This window comes from Centruroides sculpturatus, unplaced genomic scaffold (genome assembly GCF_000671375.1).
Source record: "Centruroides sculpturatus isolate CEXI.00-Female unplaced genomic scaffold, Cexi_2.0 scaffold1233, whole genome shotgun sequence".
NCBI classification, from domain to species: domain Eukaryota; kingdom Metazoa; phylum Arthropoda; class Arachnida; order Scorpiones; family Buthidae; genus Centruroides; species Centruroides sculpturatus.
This window is the reverse complement of record NW_019385603.1, coordinates 154,093-181,108: the sequence shown is the minus strand read 5'-3', so window position 1 is coordinate 181,108 and position 27,016 is coordinate 154,093. Positions and strand designations below refer to the sequence as shown.

The following is a 27,016-nucleotide window of genomic DNA, read 5'->3' as shown; positions in this document are numbered from 1 at the left end:
TGCTGAATGTCGACATTTGCCGGTGAAAGTGAGAAATAATGATATTTAGCAAATATTTCATACATACACGAAACAACTGTGTGAATGCTGACATTCACCGGAGAATGTTGACATTCGCCAGATATCGGTTATTCACAGTAACATCAATATTTCCATAACAGAAGATCTATTTAACCTTTCTCACTACTTTTTATCTTTTGGCCTTTCTCGCCTTTCCTCAAATTTGGGTTTCTAATCCTTTGAGTCACAACTGCAGCTTTATTTAGTAATTCTTTCTCATTCACACATCTCCAAGTAATTGAAAATATTTTCTTTCCATTCAAAAATAAAATATGAATAAAGGTTTATGGCTTTGTGAAACTTCTTTTTTGAGTTTATGACCTTGAAAAAATAAATAATAAAAAAATTAAAACATTTTTCGGTTTTGTTTACACGTTTATTGGGCCGCATTGGAAGTTGCCTAGGGCCGCATGCCGCCCGCATGTTGGAAACCCGTTTTACAGCATCAATTAATTAGTACGAAACGACATGTGGTTCACATGGATAAGATAAATTGTCGCCTATATAGCCAAAAATGTCCAAAAGCGATGCATGCCATTTTGTGTAAACATGTGAAAGGAATAGCCATAGGTATGAAGAAATAAGCACAATTTATTGCATAAAATACATATTTACATCAATACAGTTTGATAACATCACACAAAAAACAACAGAAAGGCAAACTGTCACACAGTGATAACAAGTTAATGTCGAGTATGTTCGAAAAGTTTGCCATTGCTCACGATACTGCCATTGTTATCAAACTGTATTGATGTAAGTACATATTTTATGGCAATAAATTGTACTTCATACCTATGGCTATTCCTTTCAAACGTTTACACAAAATGGCATGCATCGCTTTTGGACATTTTTGGGTATACAGGTGACAATTTATCTTATCCATGTGAACCACATGTCGTTTCATACTAATTAATTGATGCTGTAAAACTTTCTAATTGGAAAATTTGCTCTATCTGTTTTCGTTTTCAATTNTATTTCTAAGACTAACGGCACAAAACCTTTCTCACTAATTTCTAGCCTTATTAACTGGAGTACAAACGTTTTCGGCCTTCTTAATAGGCCTTCCTCGGGTACACTGTGGAGCGTCGGTTAGAAGAAGTTTAAATGCTGCCAATGTTTACCCAGGTGTCGTCTTACCCGTGACGTCTTCGTCGATGATAGGTATACGATACCGAGGGAGAAAAACTACATACTACATACAAACTACAAAACTACATACATTAAGAAGGCCGAAAACGTTTGTACTCCAGTTAATAAGGCTAGAAATTAGTGAGAAAGGTTTTGTGCCGTTAGTCTATTCAACCTGACTATGTAGACAACACATGCGAGTTATCAAACTTAAGATCATAAAAATAAAACTTTCTTGAACAAGTAACAAAAACCCATATCATCAGAAAACAAGTTCATGTTAAAATTAAAGAGCATTTTATTCTTTATATTAAGTAAAATTGCATTTCTATAGATATGACTAGAATTCTTTTATCTACTACATTTTAAACATTTTAATTGTAAAATATTAATAAATAAAAAGATTCATGTTTTGAAAAGAACTGAAATAGTTTGTTCTTTGATTAATTTGTTAAAATAAGTTATACTTGTTTTCATATGGCAATCCCAAAGAAAATTTATATATTGAAATTCCCAAAATAAACACTAAATATGATCTGTAAACTAATTTATAAATAATTTAATAAGAATCAAAGTAGTCAAGCAGTTTTCCAAACTGATCCATATTAAATAGGATGTCTTTATATAAATATATGTAAAATAAATATACAATACATTATCCTTTAACAGAGAAGGGATCTTTCAAAAATCACAGACAACTATCCCTTATAAACTTGAATGAAAACAAACAAGTGCATATTAAATCATTGAATTCATTTAATTTGTACATAATGAATTTTTAAGAATTTTTTGAGTAAATAACTACTCAAAGATTCTATAGCAATTTATATTATATATAAACAATTAGACAATATATTTTCCAATAATCTTCAATACATTGCAGTACATGATCAAAATTCTTGTCATCAAATGAGAATCAATAGAAGAACTAAAATTTTACATATACAGCAGTCTTGTTTTATATGAGGATTGCAGATCAGCAGATACAATGTAAAATAAAACTCCATGAAAATTTGTGTTTCACCCAAATAGTCCCATATGGTTGCCTAGATGCAACCATTTATGATTATTAGAAAAATGTAAATAGAATAGTTTAAATATATTTTATGTTTTACTATAATGAATAATATTAGACAGTCTGAAGTTTTTGAATATGAACAGCAAAGTTTTATTATAACATATCAACTACACTAAGAAAGTCCTTCAGGAAAGTCCATAGAAAGTCCCTCAGGACTGCCTTCTGAAGGACTTACTGTGAGAAACTGATGCCAATTTAAGTGTTAGATAGATTTAAAAAAAAAAAAAAAACTCCATATGGCTAGCCCATTGATCAGACAAAAGCCTGCAACCAACTATCAATGTTTAGTGATTTCACCCATTAGCAGGTATTCATTACAGTCATTAGCATCATTTGGGTACTTCTCCATGTTTGAAATGTCAGAATTTGGAGAAGCATGGTTTACTGAGTTGAGTCAGAGATTCAGTGGCATTAAGATTGGTAACCCAACTATTAAACTTAAGAACATGAATCCCATATAAAAACAAGACTCTACTGTATTTTTAATGTAATCTAATCTACCAAACTTCTTAAATATAATTTTTATTTTAAGATAATTATCTAAATTAATTTTTATTAATATTTAGTCAAAACTGATTTAAAAACTAACCCATGTCTAATGCTAATTCCACCACCTGTGCCAGAAAGCCATTCCAAATGATAAAACTGGCGACATAATTCAGGAATTAAGTTACGAGGGTGTTCCTTTAAATGATATGAAATTATTTTATCAATAACTACACTAAATGATAAAAAATATTTTATAATTCAAAACAGTTTAATAAAACATTTTAGCAGAATATACAGACAAATATTATTTCTAGAAAATATTTTCTTACAGATTAAACTTAAATATAAAATTCCATTGATTAGACATTAATTCTAAAAAGAATCTGTCTTTCTTTTTTTTTTTTTAAATTACAAATTCAAAATTTTATTTAAACAAAAATTAATAAAAATAATTTTTAAGATTAACCTCATTGTTAATTCATAAAACTAAATTCCAAATGAAAGTATTAAAATTACAATCCAACCATAGAAAACCATTTCTTGTAAAGCTGTTTTATGAGAACAGCAGCAATGTTGCAGCTGCACTTCAGTAATTTTGCCATCATAAAAATTTATATAACCATTGATTAGATAAGCTCTCAGGAAAATGATCACTCAATTCAAGGAAACTGGACATCTGGGAGTGTGTGCTCCCTGATGTCCAGTTTCCTTGAACTCAACCTGGTGTGGCTGTACAATCATAATTTTAAGTTAGAATATTCTAGTTTGTAGCTTCTGTCCTTGATTCTTTTCTTTTCCCATTTCTGGAATCTTCTCGTCCTCATTTCTACTTCACTCAGTTGATGATTGATGTTCTAAACTGTCCCATGGGGAGAGAAAATGCCTAAGGGCCTAAAAGGGCGAGATAATGGTTTTCGGACTGGGAAGGAGAGTTCAGATTGGAGGATACAGTGGAGAGAAGTAGTCAATCTTGAGACCTAAAAGACCTAAGAATTTCTTGAAGGCTTTGTGGAACAAGAATCCTAAGGCTTCAATTAATTGTTAATGAAGACATTCTCCTTTGATCCCCAATAAAAGGATACGTTAACTTCCCCAAGAATGAACAAGGAAATTTCACTGAGAATCATCAAAAGTAATCATCTTCGTAAAAAAAGAACCAACCAAGTACGGGTACCCCTTTCTTTCCCTTTCCTTTGTCTATTTTAATTTTCCATTTCATCTCTATAGTTATAAGTTAGTTTTAAGTTAGTTGTAAGAAATTTTTTTGTAATACACAATCACACATGTTTAACAAAATTGTAAGACATGGGAATCTTTATGTTTTGTCATGTGTTGGGTCTTTTTTTGTTTTCTTGGACAGAGCTGGGCAAATGCCCTAGGGTTGGCATCTGAATTATTTTTTTCTTTTGTGCATTGTGTTATCATTTCTTATTAAATCAATTGCTGTGTTAATTATATACTGTCTTAATTGTATTGTATTTTCACCCTTGTGGCTATTCAACACAACTGCACTTTTCACACTGGTTTAGGATACAAATCTATAAGTCATCAAAGCAGTTACGACAGCTCTCGTTAAACAATCAACGAATAATGTTATAGGCTGAGTCTCTGCAGTATCACAGCAATGGGCATAACCCATAAAACAGTATAAAAGCTACTGAAGAAGTTGGTGCATTGTTCATATAAGATCAACCATAACTATCAGTTGCTTGCTACCAACAGGAAAATCCAATAAACCTTTCCATTAACCTTCCTTGGCAAAATGGAAGCAGAAGTGTTGTGACCATGAAAAATTTTATGTTGTAACAAGGTACATTTTTGTCTCAATGAAACAGTGAACACCTAACTATTGCATTTGGACTACAAAAGCCTTCTCATTTTCCAGCAGATTCCACTGCATCCAGCTAGAGTTATAATCGGTGTGGATTCAAAGCCACATTTATCCTTGGACTATTCTTTTTCAAAGAAACTAATTCCAACAAGCCTATGACATGCTTTGTGACAGCCTAGAAATATCAAGATGTATAATCTCTCTGGAACCTGTAAACGATGCGTAATGCATATATATATTATACTAACAGATCCCGTCACGCGTTGTTGTGGCTCAAAATGTATCTATTATAAATGTATAACACTTCCCCTGTGAGGGGGGGGAATTTTTTGAAAAATCCCTTCTTAGCGTACATTCTCTTGATGCACCCTATTAAAACGAATCAAAAACGCAAAAAACCGTATCTGAAATAGTATAATAGAAGCCAAGTTCTTCACGATAAGCCTTACTCCTGTCCCTCTCCCCTGCGGGGGGAATATCGACATGTATATTACATAAAAACACGTGCGTATTCAAATGCAGTGTTGTATCAAAATTTCAAAGGAATCGGTAGGAACAAATGAACATTACATTTTTATTTATATAGATAGATAGAAGATTATCTGCTTTAGTTCATCCTCACAGAAAAGCAAAGTTAGGTCATCATACTCGTAGTGCTATCTGTTGGACATAAACGCCTTAACCCTAGATGATATCTTTTAATTTATATGAATGTTTAATGGATAATATAAAGCCTATGTCCACCCTGAAGTTCCATTCTAAATATTGGTGAAAGAATTTTTGAAATCGGATGAGTAGTTTCAGAGATTACCCCCTACATCCAAACTTACAAACATTACCTCTTTATAATACAGTTTAACCCGATTATAACGACATAGGATGTAACGACAACCCTAATATAACGTCAAATTTTTATCGGTCCCACGATTTTACTATACTAGATAATGTTAAAAAACCCACTTGTAACGACATATATCCCTGTTTTAATGTCATATTTGAAGCACTTTTAAATTTACAAAATTAAATTATAAATTTTATTTATCAAAGAAAATACTGTGTTCAGTCCTAGGGTCAGAGTCCGCTTCCTAGAACGATTGTGGGTGGTACTGTCACCACCTGATTCAATGGGGTGAGATGCGCCACCCCTTTAAACGACGTGACAGTGGGTTAGTCTGCATAGCTCTCATACTCGTGTTGTAGTTTAGCATCAAATCAGGTAAAATGGCTAGCTTAAAAAGGAAAGCGTTAACATTAGACTGCAAAGTAGAAATAATTAAAGCAGTTGAAAGTGGAAGAAAAAAGATTATGCAGAGACTTTGGTTTAGCAAATTCTACAGGTCTCGTAAAACTTCATCGGAAATAATGAACAAAATCTACGACTTAGAAAATGACATTGATAAACAATTTTTAGGTGAAAAATGCCTACAATCTAAAATAACTGACTTTTTTTAAGTGAATATTTTTATTGTTTCTTTTTAATTGATATACATTAATTTAACCTAGAAGTGAAAGATATTGGACTTCATGTCTATTGATAGATAGCAAGAAACGAGAAAATTATCATCCAGACGTTAATAACACCTGGATGATAATTTTCTCATTTCTTGCTTAATTTAACTTTTTGTTGCCTTTTGATTGGACATTATTCTCAAAACCGAAAGTGCCGCCATTATCGAATGACAAATAAAAATTTTTAATTACATCGTTGTAAATTTAGACATAATAATGTAAATAAAGTTGATTTAAATATTTAGTTTGCACTTTTATACATACGATATTAAATTAGATGAATTTTATAAAAGATTCTTAAACAGACTTGATACTTTTATGGGACTGAAATTATGATCCCGCAGATAATGACACTCGGTTATAACGTCAAAAAATTGCCGGTCCCATGGATGACGTTATAAGCAGGTTCAACTGTATTAGTATAGATATCACAGTTGACAAACGTTTTCTAACATTCACACTGTTCTTCTTCAGGTCAACTGGTTAAGGAATTTCCCTGGACGGAGTGTATGTTATTCTGTGGGATCAAATGTCATTCCAATGAAGTCGGTCTTCCTTGACATGTGTGGTCGTGCATCAGAGAAGGTAGCTGTGGTTCGGCATCCAACAGAGACTGACAGGCCAGGGACAAACTCCTTCCAGTTGATGCACGTGGTCGCTTGGCTGGCGTTGTAGATAGCTATGGCCTCCAGACACCTGAGATGTTCCTGGTGAGGTGTGTTGACGATGACTGCAGCTTTCTCAAATCGCGGCTCAACTTCGGGATTGGATGCATATGTGGCTAGGGTGGAAGTGAGCCACACATGCCAGATATCTGCCTGGTGTTCCCTAATACAGGTATCCAATGAACGCTTGGTCGAACTGATGTGCAACAAGTCCTTATCCCATCTGTTGTCTCTAATTGGGATAGAATAGAAACTGGGGAGTCTGGCGTGGTCCGGCGGGTCTTTCTCATTCTGCAGGATACAGAAACTTGTAGTGCATCTTCTGTATGCTATCTGTAACTCCTGTTCGCTGGCTATCTTCCTATGTATTGACCTAAGGTATGGGTTAAACATGATGGAGATGTGTGTTGCATTATCAGGCCGTAAGTCGGTAGTACTATTTGCAAAGGGGGGTTGGTTCATGTGCTGGTACCGTTCAACCAAGTGGCGAGTTAGAGTCGGGTAGCTGTGTTCTGTTGCTACACATATAATATGGACTGACTTTTAGGGGCAATCCATTAATTGCACATCAGGAAAAGCCTAGGGACTGATCACATGTAGGTGGTGATGTTGGAGGCATAGATGACAAGTATCTAATAACAAAACCATTTATTTAAACATAAAGCAACTTACATAATATTAAAATACAGTGCATTCTAGAACAACAGGTGATGGGGAGGTTTTGGATGTCGAACGTAGATCAGTGGTGTGTTGTTCGAAGTAGCCTTGGGGCACTAGTGGTCACAAATTCATGGAACAAGTGGGGAGACTCCGGCAGTTGTTATAGGAGGATGAACTGAGTTCCTGGCTCAAGTCACTGTGGAACACTTGGCTGGAGAACTGCCCCGACCTTAAGATTTGGAGTTTTTATAGTATTTCCCCTCGAATCTCACCCTTTTGATTGTCCTGTGTCCCTTTTCCCTCTCCCTGATTGGTCATTCTTCTGTCTCCAGCCAAAAACAGACTGTTTTGAGTTGCGGAAAGGTCCACACCAGGAGGTTTTCTCCCGGCATCTGTTCACTTGGCCCAAGGTGTTGATGGAGCTTTGAAGCCTGAGCTTGTATTTTACTCTATTGTCTTTTCCCCAGACATTTTAGAGCCCAAACAATCTAACAGGTTAATAACTTTTAGTTATTAACCTGTTAGATTGTTTAAACCCCGATGCTGCCTTGACAAAGCTCGCTCACTCTCTCTCAGCTGACATTCCTTTATGTCGTTTATCTTCGCATCACATTTATTTTGATATAAATATGTAGTTTTCCCTCTGGTCTCTGATTTATAACACTAACACGATCTCTTGGTCCAATTTCACAACCGAAATTTCCCTTCTTAGAAATTTTTATAATCATTTTCAATTTCAATTTGATTTTGAAAAAACTGTTAGATTCCATTAGTTACATTGAACATTTTGCCGAAAGGTGTCACACAAGCTATTTAAAACAAAAAACTATCAAAGATTCTTTATGTAATGTAAGAGAGGTAAAAGCTACAAATGTATAGGTATACCTCACCTTACGTTGATAATTGGTTCAAGGAGAGGCGACTTAAGTCAAAAAATGACGTAAGTCAAATTTACTTGTCACTAGGCTAAACCACAAATACCATTCCCAGTTCTATATTTTATTTATAAATGAATTTTTAATAATATATGATTAATAAGAATCTATTTTAAGCTTACAAACAAATAAATTTTAGTTTTTAATACAGTACAGGAGAAAAGTAATCTAATTTATGAATATATGTATGGTACGTACGGTACATACTTGTAAATATACATGTTTACAATTTGGCGATGTTTACAGTACATTGCAGACTCTTTATTTGTGAATGTGGTTTGCTCTAAGACATTATAAAATAAGATGACTTTGTAAGGTTAAATAACAAATACAGTTATTAAAATTATTTTGCGATAGTAAAAAATAAACTAATTTATGTTAAATTTACCAATAACGAGTGGCACTGACAATGATGCCAAACAGTAGATTTTTGGAACTGCCGTGGAAAATGCCAATATTGAGCTCATAAAAGACCACTAAAAAAGATGACAACACAGAGTCACAGATGTTTCCATATTTCGTTCTCTACAATTTATGATGATTATATTAACATTTATTGTAAATTTATGTATTTTAATATGATTTTATGTGCTTTATTACGATTTCAATATTTGTGGCACACAGACGTAAAGTCGAATAAAATGATTTAAACTTGATTTTTATTTTTCCATATATTTTTTTGACAAACAACGCATAATCAAAAACGATGTAACTCGAGGTATACCTGTATTCAGAAATGGCATTTTCCTCTAACTCGAATCGTCCTTAACTCAGTTTTTTCCTGCCCCTCAGTATTTTGAGTTAGAGACGTTTTATTGTATTTTGTAATACACAATTTATCACCATAAAACCATACAAAATATTCTCATAAGACAGTAGAAAAAGAACTACAAATTATTAATTTTTGAAAGATAAATCTATTTTCTCATTCCTCATAACCAAAATAATAAAAAACAGAACTATCTTTTTAAAAATAGTTTACATTAAATTTATGACATTTAATCATATTTATCGTGAAAACACGTTTAGTAATCGCCATATTTAATAATATCAAACCGAAATTGCAGTTGCGCCATCTCGATTCATTTAGATCAACTAAACCCGTATTTTCTGCATAAATGCACATTACTTCGCGATTAAATTCTAAGGACGATCAGAAACAGATTAAGAGCAATACACGGATAATGGCGACGATACATCATCCGTATCACACCCATTCCGTAACAATACACCGTTTAAAAAAATCGCGAATAAAATAATCACACTTCATCGAAAAAAATTATAATAATAAAATATGTTTTAATTAATTAACAATTTCATACATAAACACTAACAATCGATTTAGATTTAGATATCGATGACAAATTAACATTCTCGACTATAAGAAAATAAAAATTTAAAGAAACTCATAAAAAATTGTTTAAAATAATAATAATTATTATTAAATCTTCAATAAAAATATATTAATTAGAAACCTTGTCGTAATGATCGTCCGAATGACCGCATCCAACATCCGTAGTTGTCGGCATCCTTCGCTATCGCTAAATTCAAAATCACTGTTTATAAAAATATCGCTGTCGATGTTCAATTAAGAACTGCCAGTTTGAATTAAATTATTTCGACATTAAATTATCAAATATGTTGATAATGACTAATCGAATTTCGTTATACTTTATATATAAATATTTACATTTATTCACAAGTTTAAAAAAATTACTCATATTTAAAATGAAATTATTGTTATTCAAAAAATAAAATTATTAAAATGATCTTAATACGATATATTTAATTTATATATTGCATATAATTTAAATGTTAGGCCCCCTCACACTATTATAATAAATTATAATAATGAAAGTGGGATCAACCCAGAAAAAAAAAATGGCTAGAGCAAGTGAATGAATATTTGAAAGAAAAAGATATTTTATTCAAAATTAAATTAAACAAAATTCTACGTTATTGAATATATTGTATTTTGGTTTTTATGTTAAATACAGAGTCCTCCAAAAAGAATACTACCATTTTAAATTATTGTAATTATGTTAATTATTATCCTAGAATGTTGTAATGTACTTTAAAATGTTGGAAAATTGTTCAAGTTTCGAATTTGATTGTTACAATTTCTCGACATGTCGCATGGCATGGCAATACTCAAATTCTTCCTAGGTTCGCTACAGTATATGTTACCGCTCCTTGTATGGCAGTCGATTCTACGGCTCCTGCAGTTTATTCGTGTTGCATAATGATGAGTGATTCCAACTTTCTAGGATAGATTTTCACTTTTCACAAAATACCTCTGTTGTAGAATCACCATTTTTATTTGTGGCACTTCCTAGAGATGATATACAAGATGTTTGAATGTGGATGGGAGATGAAACTAAGACAGTTGATCTATTGATTGGTGCATGCCACGTACTTGTCGGATAATATTTAACAATTATGGTAATTTAAAATGATAGATTCACTTTGAAAGACTTTTTGCAAAGTATATAATTTATTAAGAACAGAAATACTGTGTAACTTTATAATTTTAAGATATAACAAATTAATTTTGCATATAATTAAATGTATCTTTCATAATTTTGCTAAACTAAGAAATATTCAAATAAAGTTGTAATAAATATTGGTTTGATTCCTATATAGAAGAATGCTCATCATATTTCTTAATAGAGAACCTGAAAAAACATTTAGTAAGACATCAATAATATTGAACAAACAGAAATAATTTGAAATCTTCTATTGAAAATTTAACTGTTCTTATTAAGGAAATGTCTCAAATATAAATTTAATTCAAACAAGCTTTTCTTAAAGTGTAAACTTAAAAACTGTAATGTTTTCAGACTATACCAAGGGATACCAACTGTATGGAATTTCAGTTATTTTTTAAAAATTGTTTGGAAAACAAAAACTGTTCAGAAATAGTCTGAAAATGAATGAGGAGTTGTGTTTGTTTTATTAATGTGTCCCTTTTTCCTCACAAGAAGGTGGCACCAAGATCATAATCCAAATTATTTTTGTTCCCATCACTGCATTTTTCCCACTTTTTCTCTCTGTCTGCTCTCTGGGTACTAAGAAAACTTACTAATCATACCTATTATAGGTTCAGTCAGGACCACATTGGAGAGTGATGGAGAAGTAAGGGATGGGGCATAATATGTTCGGAAGTGACCTCTCAAAACTTCCTGGGATTACTTGCCCAGATTCAATCCTAGAATCCCCAGAGCTGTAGGCTTATGCCTTTAATCATCTCTGTGGCTGTCTCATCATCATCAAGGGAAAGAAAAAAAAACACATTTCCAAGTTGGCATTTTTCACATTGTGTTTGAAATTTGTTACTCTGGAAATTGGCAACCCTAGCTATACACCCATCATCTTGAATAACCAAGAAAAATGATTCTGGTAATAGGCATGCTGCCCAAAACTGCTAGAGTCTTCTTAGTAGTTCTCTACCGAGAAAAACAGTTTAAATTAGATTTAACAGTTAAATTTAATTTAAACTGTTTTTGGAAGTGGAAGAGATTTTGTATGTATAAAATATTATTCATTAAATAAGTATTATACAAAAACATTATCTACATATAATTCTATGCTAAATACCGAAAATCTCATTCAGTTTTTATGATAAAGAAATTGTAATTTTATCACTATAAAAAACATAGAATAGCAATTATAAAGTTAAAAAGTTCTACCAGAAAGTTCAACAGATCATATGCTATTACAAGAACAAAATTATTCTGATTTTGTTTAGGATAAAACATTTTCCCATATTTAACAAGTACAGTATAACATTCTGACATTAAGTATAATAATTTAATTTTCTTTTGATTAATTGTTAGCATGATTTAGGGATTATGAAATTTTTAAAAAAATATATAAACAATATATAATGAGCAATTATTTATTGTAACATCGTCACAATGCCGAGCTGCAATTTTTAATCATATTTTTAGTTTAATTTAAAATATATGCTCTCCACTTCAAATTAGTAGTGGCTGGCTGCTATGGTGTTATTATCATACTTTTTCTTTAACAATAGAATCATGCAGTTATCTATTAACTCCTTTCAGGGGAAGAGTTTTGAAGTGAAATAACGTGAGTTTTTATCAGAAGTTCATATATAGTTAATTGGGACCTCCTGCAAATAAGGTTTCCATAACTGGTCTCTGATTTCATCTATCTAACTCCATTTTCGAGATTAAGGAAAGATTGGCTGACAGACAGATGATAATGAAAATTTATCGGTCTACAATTTTTTTCAAATTGCAGCCCAATAAAATAAATATATACAATATATAATAATATATAAACTTATCTAGTGATTGTATTAAAACATTATATCATATAAGCAGATATATTAAATAATTTGATGTAAAAACTATTACTATAAAGCAGTGTTTTGAGTTTGTATGATATAAGAAATTGGAGTGTTATTTGTATTAATGATCCAAAAATTTGAGTACTTGTGTATAGTTCCTTGCCTCAAATACTGTAGTTTAAATCACCAACACACAACCTTACCTTCAAAATAATCCCCTCGGGCAATGATACACTTTTACCAGAACTCGTATGGCTTTTGGAAGAATTTTGTAAGCCTTCTTTTGTAACCATCCATAATGTCCCATGATGCTGCTTTTACCTGATTTGATGACTCAAAATCAGATAATATAAATTTAATTCAAACAAGCTTTTCTTAAAGTGTAAACTTAAAAACTGTAATGTTTTCAGACTATACCAAGGGATACCAACTGTATGGAATTTCAGTTATTTTTTAAAAATTGTTTGGAAAACAAAAACTGTTCAGAAATAGTCTGAAAATGAATGAAGAGTTGTGTTTGTTTTATTAATGTGTCCCTTTTTCCTCACAAGAAGGTGGCACCAAGATCATAATCCAAATTATTTTTGGATTATCTGCTGCTTCTTAAACATCAAACTCATCATTGTGATTAAAAAAAATTCCAGCAGAATCGCAGCAGAGGGAAAGTTATGATGCAGGTATTTTAAGATTTTCATGGTATTTTCCATTCAGGATTTATTCCTGAGGGCAGAACAGTGAATAAGGAGTATTATCTGGGCATTTTATGTTGTCTGCATAAGTCCATCCATCATAAATGGCCCAAGTGTCACAAAGTGGACAATGATACGGAACCTTTCCATGACAACATGCCCACACAGCAGTCCATAATGGTCACAGAGTTTCTTGCCAGAAATGGTATTAATATGCTTCCACATCTCAATTTAGCTCCTTGTGATTTTTACTTCTTTTCACTAATGAAAACAACTTCAGGGACACCATTTTGAATCATCAAATGAGGTAAAAGCAACATTATAGGAGGAATTATGGGTGCTTGCAAAAGACAGCTTACAGCAATGCATCCAGAAGCTTTATGAGTACTGGCAAAAGTGTATTGTCACCCAAAGGGATTATTCTGAAGATGGTTGTGTATCAATGCTTATTACATCATTTCTGAAGGGAAAAGTTGATGTAAACTTAAAAGTATTTAATTAAAATTATTATTTGAAGATTTGATATTGCAATATCTATATAATATCTATTTTATCATATATCTATTACATCTCTGGATTTATATTTTAAGATTATGTCATTTTAATTGCAATTCAAGATATTAAAAAATATAACAATTTTAAGACTTGAAATATAAGAAAAATAACAATTTTAGATTTACTTATAATTGTCTTACAGATAATGTGGCTAAATGAGATAAAATACATAACATTCTAATCTAATAAATATAGAATAAATTTACATTTAACAAATTTATGAAATGTATGATGGAACTTGAGTTGCCAAATTTCTATGACTGCACATTTAAAAATGATTAATGCTATTACTCTCTAACTTTCACTCCACCACATCCCATCCCAAAAATGTAAAATTGAATGATTTTTCAGTTAATAACTAAACAATCTGTTTATATTTTTTTAGATTTTGATTAAATTATAGTATACTTTTCATATTGACTATAAATATTTACAAATTTTAGTTTACTGTAATTTAGAATTTAAAATATTTAATGGTAAACAATAGCTTTCTATGGAGATTGAATTGGATTGATGGGATAAGGCAACATGGGTAATACATGGGCAATTTGCCAATGTATTGTGGTGCCTTCCAGAAGGACTTTCTTCAGGAAGCTGGCTCCTATTTAGGTGTTAATCATATGAGGAAAACCCAGGAAACTCCATGTGACCAGCCTTTTGGTGAGGCATAAAGCTGGTACCAACTACCAGTATTCACTGGTTTATCTACTCAACCATTGGTCCATGGGGAAGGATAAGCATACACCTGTGCAGAGATCTATCATTGACATTACAGAATACAGGCATTAAAAAATGAAAAGACAAATCACATTCATTTTTTTTTTTCAATAAAATACATGGATAGTTTAGCTAAAATAAAGGGTTTTCCTTTTAAATACAGAAAATCTGGCAACTTTAATTATTCAAGTCTACAGCAAATTTCAAAGATGTAAACAGATTATTTTTTCCAGTTTGAAATGAATTCTATTGCAGTTTTCCAGATCTCCCTTACTAATCATGAATAAATGTCTACACAAATTTAAGAAAAAAATCAAAAAAGAAACAAAATAGAAAAGAGTATCAGATCATAAGAAAAGAAAAAGAAAGACTGAAACACAGTCAAAAAGACTTGGGTTAGGCAATTAGGATCTATTTGCAATGTATTTTTTTATTTCATTTATATTTATTCATTTTAATATTTTTTATTGAAAAATTATTTATTTCTATTGAATACAGAAACTGATTTTGTTAAATTAAGTATTTCATAAAACAAACAAAGGATTACATGTTACAACGTTTATACTTCATATATCTACCTACATCTAAGGAAATTATAAATGAAACTTGCAAAATGAAAAATTGCAGCAAATATTGTTATCTTTTCATTAATAATTTTGAATGATAATCTGATTTTATTTTTCAAATTTATTGTTGAAGTGTACTTTAATTTCCAAATGTTTCAGCTAATTGCTTCAACAGGTATTAAAAATTAAGACACAATTCAATAATAAAACATCTTTCAACTTAATTCTGTTTTTATATTTCTGAAATTAGATATTCCTCAATGCTGGTTTAAATTCTTAAAATATGCATGAAATCATTACTTTTAGAATGATTGTCTGTACTTTTCTTTCTTTTTTCCTTTTTATGTATCACATTGAGAAAATATACTGACATATGGATAGAAAAGCAGAAGGTTATACAGTGGGTGATCAGTTAACGAACATAATCTGTTCCAAGAATTTGTTTGCTATCCGAATTGTTTGTTAACCGATTATTGATTTACCATAGGTTTTAATGGGAATTTAATTAATTCGTTCTGGAGACCCCAAAAAATAAAAAAAAAATATATACTTTCTTACTATGTTTATTTATATGTAATAACAAAAATACATACATACACAGTCTTGCATTTTTATTAGTCATGTTTTTCCATTTGAAATGGGTTAAAGAATCTGTCTAATGTCGATTGCTTTTCTCTCTTCTTCAGGATTTTTCGTAAGTAATTAATAGGATTGTTTGTCAACCTGGTTTGGATATCATTCTAAGACCGTTGTTCTGACATCCTCCCACTTCTTCAAAGGATCTTTAATAACAGATATTGGCATTAATCCTCTTTTCAGAAGAAAACATATCTCACCGAGTTTCTTGGTGTTTTTCATTCAAGAGTTCTTGCCATTCTTCTGTCGTCAGATCATTTCAGGTTCCATTATGATCTTTTCGATGTTCTTTATTTCTCAGATGTGATTTTTGTTACTACTTTAGCTGCTTGAGTCTTCTTGATTATACAGTATTTTTCTTAAATAAGATTGAACTGCGGCCTACTGTAGACCTGTTCACGCCATACTACCCAGCAACATTAGGCATCTTCTGCAGACTCTCTACCTTTGCTATTATACTCTCACCTTTCGTAAAGACGCAAAACTTAACGAGTGCCTATCCGACAGTCTCGCGAATACATATAAAAATTGTTTTGTCAGAAAAATAAAAGGCTGGAGTTACAAGGGAGAGTTTCAAAGTTCGGAGGAATACTATCCGATCAGTATATACCAGCTTGAGTGTTGATGTCAACGTCTCCCACACTCCGAAAAGTTTCGAATTGTTGCCTGAAGACAAGGGAAGACCAATCGGTATTCATTATTTTACATTGCTTCTTGTGTTTGTTCTATGGGGTGTTCGTTGTCCGAACATAAAAATCTTTTGCGAAAGTGATTGTTATCCGATCTGTTCGTTAACCGATCACCCACTGTATTTAGGAGTAAACTGAGAAAACCTGAAAGTACTAGGGAGTGTATAAATTGTATTTTATGCTCCAAAATAAAGCAGAAACTAATTTATTTGTAAATATTTAGCTTTTTGAATTGAAAATACAATATTTATTTGAATGGATACTTTTAGTTAAAATCATAATTAATTCATCTGACAATAGGTGTGATGCATATTCTATTGAAAAGAGCCAGAATATTCTATTGAAAAATATCAGCACATTTGAAAATATAAACTAAATATTATTAAAATAATACAATGATTTTTTTTTACAAATGTTATCACATTTACATAAGAAAAAACTTCAGCATTTCAAATTATGTATTCCTACTTCTTATAATCTACAACCTATTCATAAAAATTTCAACGTACCTGCCATGATGATAATGGTGGTTGTGAAAATATTGGAAACTGAGTTTTTGAAAACTGTTGATTGTTGTCACATTTAATTTGTTTTGCTTTCCTTTTTGGTTTAGGATGAATTAACAATAATGGTGTACTTTTGCTTGTTTCTCCACTTTCACTTTCAATTTCTCCCATTTGTACAAGTTTTATTGTTGTTAATGATTTATCTAAATTATTAGAATCAGATTGTGTAATATTTTCAACTGCTTCCATAATAGCTTGTTTATGAGCTTCACTTAATCTTTCTTGTAACTTTTGAGAACTCCATTTTCGATTCTTTTCCACTTTTTCATTAATTGCTTTTTTCACATAAGTCTGTATAAATGGAAGAGGTAATTCAAATTTAGATTGCAAATCTTTATGAATTGTTGAACTAGTTTCTTTACCATGTTCAAGAGCATATTTACTGATTATTTCAATGGCTAATGATTCAGATAAAAGGATTCGGCCTGTTTTTACCATAATGCCATTTTCTAAACGCCCAAAGTATTTGGTAAGATCTGTAATATCTGAAACAAAATTCAATTATTAATTCCAAATATTCAAATTTAATCAGGTCTGAAAATTTCTTAGATATAAAATTTATAAAAAAATTAACATATGATATGTATTGATATAACTAAAAGCAATTGCTTAGCTATTAAGTTGATTTACTTGTATAGGCTAACCATAATTTCTTGATACTAAAATGTGTATGAATTTCTTGATAAACACAGCATCTCTTATTAAAATGTTGTCAAGAAATATAGATGGGCAATTTNGACAATATCTAACTAATATGCTCTGACATGAAGATATTTTTATCATATTTTGCTGAAAATAATGCATATTATTTTGTAAATATATATCACATTTATGTGCATTAATAAGACAAGATAAAATTCTTTTATTATGGTAGATAAGAATAAATTAAAATTCCATAATATAAAATTTTCATAATTAGCCATATAATTCATCATATAATACACTAAAATATTTAAAGGTGACTATGAAAATTCAGCTTAAACTACATTAAGAATTATGAAGTAATTCAGTATGCAAAAATTTTAATTTATGCTAAGATTTGATGTTCCAAGTGATTCAATATTAAGAAATTCAATATTCAATTCATTCAATATTCATATTCATTCAATATTAAGAAATTTTATCAGTTAATAATGTAATGAAATTTCAGCTATACAATTAACATTCAGGGTGATCTCACTGATCTCATTCAGTATTTACTTTATTACTAAGAGCTTAAGAAATTGTATTTATGCTAAAGCTTAACAATTTCAAGAATATGCTGTTTTTAAAAGAAAATATACAAAAACAAAATTCAAAGGATGACATATATAGTTTTTACAAAATTTATATATGAAAAAAATTGGTAAAAACATAATAGAAACTTTATAACCAACTAATGTACATTTTATTTCATGTTTATATTATCTAAAATGTTTTATTCTTCAAATATATTGATAAATTTTGTTAACAGAAACAACAATCAAAGTTGTGCATGTGAATGTTTTATAGAAACAATTCATAGAAACAATTTCAATAGAAACAATAGAAACAATTCATAGAAACAGTTCAATAGAAACAAATATATGATATACATACAGACATACAGATATGTATGTATATCATACACACCTGTATGATATACATACAGACATACAGATAGTTAATTACGGCTAACCATAATTTCTTGATACTAAAATGTGTATGAATTTCTTGATAAACACAGCATCTCTTATTAAAATGTTGTCAAGAAATATAGATGGGCAATTTTACTTTATAATTAGCACTCCTTTCATGGCTTCAATATTTGATTTTAACTTCTCATAAGTGAAAATATTCTTTCTATAAAAGCTATGGTTCCTGAAAAACAAAGGACTAATTTTATCAAATTAATTAATTAATTTTCAAATTCAAGGTAGAGTGACCAGACCCTACCTCGAATTTGATCCCTATCCTGTTTCTATGGAACATATCCCACTTTTCTGCATTTTGTCCCGGTGTCCTGATAAAGGTTGCAGAGAGATTTAAATGTCTTATACTTCTGTATTTTTATAATTATAGTATATAGCAATCAGTGTATTTCACATGATTTTATTTTATGATTTTCAGTATATTCATGTCTTTGCAAAATCAGCTGTGGCAACTACACCTTTATAACCTTAAAATGGTTTGAGGTTACAGTTAGTATGAAAATTAGTATTGATTACAGTGTTTAAAGTTATTGTTTGTGCTACAACACCAAGTACTGTACAGTACATATAATGATTTTTATTGTTTTAATTTATCTTAGCTTTATTATTTATACTCCAGAGAATATATTAATAGAAGTAAAGTAACAACAGTAAGTGCCATTCATTGTGATCACCAATTCAAAATGGTAAAATCCACTGCATTTTAGTTGTTTATTAAATTATACTTTTGGATATTAGATTTACATAAATTTCAGATATATTTCTGTCATTTTGAGGCAGGCTGTGATGATATATATTTTGTAGTGTGAATTAAAGACATGAAAATAAATGAATATTTTAAATAATTATATAACATTTTATATAATCTAAATTTCTCAGATTTTCTAGTATTAGTTAATTTCACTTTAGTTAAATATTTGTTAAAATGCAATTAACTTTTTATGTGTTGTTTTATTTTTTTTAATAATTTTTAATTTTATATAATTGTTTAATGAAACAATGTTTCATTAAAAAATTACATTATTAAACAAACTATTATAATTACCACAAAATGATGTTTTCTTGTCATAATTATTATTTTCCCAAAAGTTTCCAAAAAAACAGTTTTAGTGTCTCATTTTCATGTTTTAAATTTATGGTCACTCTAATTCAAGATCTTTTTTATGCATTTCATTAAATATTTTGACCCATTTGTCATTTATGTCAGCTATGTTGATTTTTTCTTCATTTAATTTCTTCAAGTGTTTGATTTTTATTGTCTTTATTAGTACCCATCACTTGAATTGCAGAATTTCATCTATTTCTGTTTGTGTAATATATATATAAACTAAAGAGCTAAGATTTTTGAATTTTCAAAAAATGGAACAAAAGTGAAAAGTTTACTAAAACGACAGGATGACAGAGACAGAACAAATAATGGTATTATCCTGTTCAAACTGGTACTTATGGTCACAGTCTACAATTGTGTGTCATTTGAGGATGGACTTGGTCACCCAAAAGTACTTGAGAAGAATGTATTAAAGTGAACTCTAATACAGATGATTATTGTTACTGTTATAAACAGTGCTCTTTTTTTCTAAAAAAATTACTGCTGATATACATATGTGGCAAATAGTATTGTTTTTACTGAGCAACTGCCAGTAGTACCTGCCAGCTACGTGAAAAAGTATCTCTACCTACGGATAAAGATACTTTTTCATGCCATCTGCTGGCAAGGCATACCAGTGTGTTTTGGATGAAGAGGACCCTAGTTATAATTAATAGCATTTCTTTATATAAAATAATAATTTATCCAAATTTATTGTATGATGTTCAATTAAATATCAATTATATCAAAATCATATAATTTAGCAACTTTTAATTATTTTATAACACAGAGAAATATCTTGTTGAAACCTGTGTTTCCTAAATGTTATTCAAATGTATTATTATATATACATATCATTATACAATTTAAAGGAAATTTGTATTCTGATTAAAAGCATTATATTTAAGTCCTCATATATATTTATAAAAATATGACAATATCTAACTAATATGCTCTGACATGAAGATATTTTTATCATATTTTGCTGTAAATAATGCATATTATTTTGTAAATATATATCACATTTATGTGCATTAATAAGACAAGATAAAATTCTTTTATTATGGTAGATAAGAATAAATTAAAATTCCATAATATAAAATTTTCATAATTAGCCATATAATTCATCATATAATACACTAAAATATTTNAAATAATATGTAGCCCAAAATGTAGCCAATGCACCAAATGATATTTTTTACGCCAAACTAAAACAAGGCACATTTGGCATAAAGTTGCCAAATCTTGCAACACTGAAAGGAATATTAAAAAAACTAGAGTTGGTATTCAAAGACCTAAATTCAAGGAAAGGAGAGAAAGGTCAAAAAATAAAGAAGTGAGAAAGGTTAAATAGACCTTCTGTTACTTAAATATTGATTTTTAATTTTCCAACCTTTCTCAATTCTTTTTATTTTTTTGCCTTTCTCTTCTTTCCCCGAATTTGGGGCTATAATCCTTTGAGTCACGACTTCAGCTTTATTTAGTATTCCTTCCACATTCACACAATTCAAGTATTTGAAAATATTTCCTTTCTATTAAAAAATAAAATATGTATAAAGGTTTACGGTTTTGTGAGACTTCTTTTTTGAGGTTTAATTCGTTGAAATAAATAAATAAATAAATTTGTCAGTTTTGTTTACACATTTATTGGGCTGCATTGGAACTTGCCGTGGGCTGCATAAAACCTATGGGCCATGGGTTTTATGCGGCCCTGCATTAAACTGTTTGGACACCCCTCCATTAAATGTTTAAAAGGCAGAGATTTTCTAGATAAGGCTGACAAATGCTTTTAAAGGCAGATTCTCACCCACAACGTAGAGATGGTTGGTAATTGTAATATTGCCTTTTCAGATAATGCATTTTGTGTAATATATATTGTTTGTCTTTATGTGTATACTGCATATTCCTACAGTATATACGTTACCATGTGGTTTTGTATAATACACAGTAACCATATAATCAACATTAAAGATATATTAAATTTAATTTTTTCTTATAATTACATATAAATATATATGTTTATCATATATATGATAAACATATATATTTATATGTAATTATAAGAAAAAATTAAATTTAATATATCTTTAATGTTGATTATATGGTTACTGTGTATTATACAAAACCACATGGTAACATATATACTGTAGGAATATGCAGTATACACATAAAGACAAACAATATATATTACACAAAATGCATTATCTGAAAAGGCAATATTACAATTACCAACCATCTCTACGTTGTGGGTGAGAATCTGCCTTTAAAAGCATTTGTCAGCCTTATCTAGAAAATCTCTGCCTTTTAAACATTTAATGGAGGGGTGTCCAAACAGTTTAATGCAGGGCCGCATAAAACCCATGGCCCATAGGTTTTATGCAGCCCACGGCAAGTTCCAATGCAGCCCAATAAATGTGTAAACAAAACTGACAAATTTATTTATTTATTTATTTCAACGAATTAAACCTCAAAAAAGAAGTCTCACAAAACCGTAAACCTTTATACATATTTTATTTTTTAATAGAAAGGAAATATTTTCAAATACTTGAATTGTGTGAATTAGGAAGGAATACTAAATAAAGCTGAAGTCGTGACTCAAAGGATTATAGCCCCAAATTCGGGAAAAGAAGAGAAAGGCAAAAAAATAAAAAGAATTGAGAAAGGTTGGAAAATTAAAAATCAATATTTAAGTAACAGAAGGTCTATTTAACCTTTCTCACTTCTTTATTTTTTGACCTTTCTCTCCTTTCCTTGAATTTAGGTCTTTGAATACCAACTCTAGTTTTTTTAATATTCCTTTCAGTGTTGCAAGATTTGGCAACTTTATGCCAAATGTGCCTTGTTTTAGTTTGGCGTAAAAAATATCATTTGGTGCATTGGCTACATTTTGGGCTACATATTATTTATAAATATATTTGTTGAATAAAAATGCACTTTAAAATGGTATTTTGTTGTTTTTTTATTAATTAAAGACCCAAATAAAACAAATATTTGTGTTTTTCAAATAAATTTTTGTTATTTGTCTCCTTTATAATAAATAAATTTATCTATTTCTAAGTAAAAATTAAAAGTGTCTGTAGAAGTAATTTTTTTAAATATCCTTTTTCATGATAAAGTTTTAATACTTATTACTATAATCCTTAAATATACAAGTATATTTAAGGATTGTTGTGGTCCAAGTTTATTGTGGCCCAGAACTCCTTCACTTCTTCCAATGTGGCCCAAAGAAACAGAAAGGTTGGATACCCGATTTAATGCATTATCTTTGTAAACATGAATTTACAACTGATACTAAAAATTTCACTTTTGCTTGTATGGCAGTTCTTTTATAAATCATCCATTCTCCAAAAATAACATTTTGAATTCAACATTGCTGCACACATATAAGAATTTCAATGGAAGTTACTTTGAAAGCTTTTGTAAATCTGTCACATGTTCTAGTTTTTCCTACCTATTAAGTCAATCTCATTCAATATTAGTAAGCGTGCAACATATTGTGTTTTTCCTCATTTTCACAATTAAACTACAGAATGACAAAGCTTTTCAACTGACCAAATTACACAACTTATATCAGGAAGCCTTAAAAATCAAATTTATTACTAAATAAGCCTATATCCTATGCAAATATCAAATTTCAGAAGATAATCTCTCATTATTACTTCATTTTTTACATTTAATAATATTAATAAGTCGTATAAACACGTCTTCATTTGTTTATAATTTCGAAAAATAACGAAACTGAAACCTACATACAACAAGACAACTTTAAGGAATGTCCTTATACGTGCCCTTACCAACGAATTCCTTTCCGTGTATTTTCCAAAATCTTCTAACTCTCTCCGGCATTTTTGTTAAACTCGAAGTTTTCCCCTGTTCAACTTTTTCTTTTAATAGTTTCAATATGTGTTTATAAATATTATCATTGATCGGAGGTTTAAATCGATCTCTCAACTTAACAACTTTTTCCTTAACAATAGCGTCTAATACCTGGGCCATGTTTACGTTCACTTAAGCGTGTACGCGTTCATATTTTCAACTTTTATTTAAAATTTTTATTATTATTATCTCGTATATATTTATATTAATAGTATCATTTGGTAAATTAATAAAATGCTTTTTTTAAAATGTTAAATATTTTGTCTAGATAATAATTAAATTTTTCTACGTGATATTTAAATTTCCCTACCAGAAAGGGAATAATCTCTAAACTACTTATATTTTCCTCTGTCGAGAGTAGTGTTGCCAACTCTTAATCCCAGCTGTGCCGGAGATATAACAAAAAAATTAATAATAATAATTTCTCTCCCGTGGTCACCACCTGGTCGTGGTGGGAGAGCCCAGTAATTTTACTGATCCATAGGGCAATGCAAGCTGGAGCACAAGCTCCTGGTAGGGACACCCATGCCAGTAAGGTCTATGGGGAGAAATGAAGCTAACAGTGACCACATCCACATTCTGTGGAGATTTTTTCATGGTAGTAACCAGATCAAAGTATGATACCGGCTCGGACGTCGCCCGGGTTAACAAGGTCCGCGTTCGTGGGTTAGGCAGAGGCTCAAGTTCGAAAAATAGGCCACAGTCTCCCTTGGTTACCGGTGGCGAAAGCAGCGCCGGCCCAAGCATGGCTACTGCAATGCCCTCAACAGATGTTAGGAATCAACCTAGCCTTGGTGTTTCTATGGCAATGCATCCACAGACCACAAAGGCTGGAAAACCACGCCAACGGATGAAATGGACAACAGAAATGAACGAGTTTATCATCCGTACTTACTACACCATCACAAAACTCGAAACAAACATGACAGCATACAGATAGCTATTACGTTATAGATTCACACAACAATATCCTCACCTCACTGTCACCGAACAAAGGGTTGTCGATCAAAAAAGAACAATTGTACACAACCTTATCCCACAAACAACACTTGAACTTATCAAACAACAAGTTGCTGATCAAATACATCAACAGACAGAAACATTTAACATTATTAATTATGAAGATCACGTAACCTGTCAGGATAATCCAGCAACAAGCATTGATAATAGCACACATACAACTATCACTAATGACACTACAGGCACTTCTTCATCCATCACTGATAACGTAGACGTAGAATTATTTAATACATTCTCACTTATATTTCAGGAAACACTCACTAAATATACAGGTACAGATCCCACACAAAGACAACGAATACCGAAAATCAACACATCAAAGGTAGTAGGGAAAACACTAAATTATGTAAACACTCACTTATTACCACACTACATCCATTTAATTTCTACACTCTCAGACATTCATACATTAGTTTATGCTGGGGCAGTCACAGTAGTGACACAGCATGGACTGAAAATACAATCACAGACAAACACACACAAAACACAACTCTATCACAAGCCTGCCTGGCAGAGAAGAATAGAAACACAAATAAATGACATTAGACAGCAATTAGGCAGGCTGACACAATACACTATAAACAACATAACACCTAAATTAAAGAAACAACTCAAAAACATTTTCAAGAAAATCAAAACATACACAAAACATGAACATCACAACACACACATTACAGAATACATAGATACACTAAAACAAAAACTCGCAGCCAAAGCACGTAGACTCAAATGATACAAAACATGTACACTACGAAAACAACAAAATAAATTATTCACAAACAATGAAAAACTTTTCTACAGACAAATCAGTACCAAAACAAATACTGATACACAGCACAGTGGCACACCAACAGAAGAAGAACTCACAACTTATTGGTCTTCTCTTTGGTCCAATGCTGTTACACACAATGCTCATACAGGCTGTATTGAGGAAGAGAACAGAAACTTGCACAACATACCAACTATGCCCTGTGCTGAAATAAACATACACGACATTCGCTATGCTGTCTTAACAAAACACACAACTGGAAGACACCTGGTGTAGACAACATTCACAATTTCTGGTACAAAAAGTTTACATCACTGCACCAGGAACTAGCTAAACATCTAACACACATCATCATCAATCCACAAGACATGCCAAAATTTCTTACTCAGGGCATCACCTACATGAAACCTAAAAACAACAAAACCACAGACCCCACACAATACAGACCAATTACATGTTTTCCAACACTCTACAAATTATTGACATCCTGTATCATAAACAAAATATACAAACATGTTGAAGAACACGACATTCTTACAGAACAACAAAAAGGTTGCCGTAGAAATCACAGGGGATGCAAAGAACAGTTACTCATAGATTCAGGCATTCTATGGCAAGCACACAAACAACACAGAAACATACACATGGCATATATAGACTACAGAAAAGCATTCGACAGTGTTCCGCACAGTTGGCTGCTACATATTCTACACGTGTACAAAATACATCTATCACTTATTGCATTCTTCGAAAACACTATGCAGTACTGGAGAACAACACTGCATCTCAGGGTTAGTAACACTTCCATACAAACAAACGAAATATTCATTAGGCAAGGAATTTTTCAAGGAAATTCCTTGAGTCCTCTCTGGCTCTGCTTAGCCCTGAACTCTTTATCCAACATTTTAAACAACACGCAATATGCTACAATATCAGACACGAAAAAACAACACAGTTTACGCTGTCACATCTCATGTACATGGACGACATAAAATTTTATGCATCCACACAGAAACAACTTCATCAACTCCTACAAATCACAAATTCATACACTAAGGACATACAAATGGAGTTTGGCCTAGACAGATGTAAAACACTTCACATAGAAAAAAAAATTTGAAGAAAGAAGAGTTTGCACTTGGAAATGGAGACGTTATTGAATTCATGGAAGAGGGTGAGTTCTACAAGTATTTAGGATTCCAACAGGCCAAACTAACAGAACATACACAAATAAAGCAAAGATTAATTAAAGAATACTAAAGTAGGTTAAACGCTATCGTCAGAACATAGTTAAATGCAAAATACAGTTAAAGCAACGAACACATATGTCATCCCAGTTCTCACATACTCGTTTGGAGTTATACATTGGACTCGCACAGATCTCGAGCAACTCCAAAGGAAAACAAGAACAACACTTACTAAGCATAAACATCATCATCCTAAATCCGCCACAGAAAGATTAACCCTTCCACGTAAAGATGGCGGACGTGGCCTGATTGACATAGT

General features: G+C 31.0%; 1 protein-coding gene across 3 annotated transcripts in view; it reads right to left on the bottom strand.

Annotated features, from left to right (window-relative positions):
- Positions 1–25,672, bottom strand: part of LOC111640505 (methylthioribulose-1-phosphate dehydratase-like) — a 59,590-nt gene extending 33,918 nt beyond the window's left edge. The window contains exons 1-3 of one of the 3 annotated variants that reach the window (XM_023386515.1): positions 25,609–25,672; positions 17,032–17,573; positions 2,856–2,950 (exon numbers count right to left, since the gene is read on the bottom strand). In XM_023386515.1, coding sequence (XP_023242283.1) covers positions 2,856–2,950; positions 17,032–17,573; positions 25,609–25,657 — 686 coding nt within the window. In that variant the 5' untranslated portion in view covers positions 25,658–25,672. Of the gene's footprint in view, positions 1–2,855; positions 2,951–17,031; positions 17,574–23,296; positions 23,384–23,639; positions 23,846–25,608 lie in introns of those variants that run through there. The other 2 variants (XM_023386513.1, XM_023386516.1) reach the window with 2 other exon arrangements.
- Between the last annotated feature and the right edge of the window lie 1,344 nt (positions 25,673–27,016).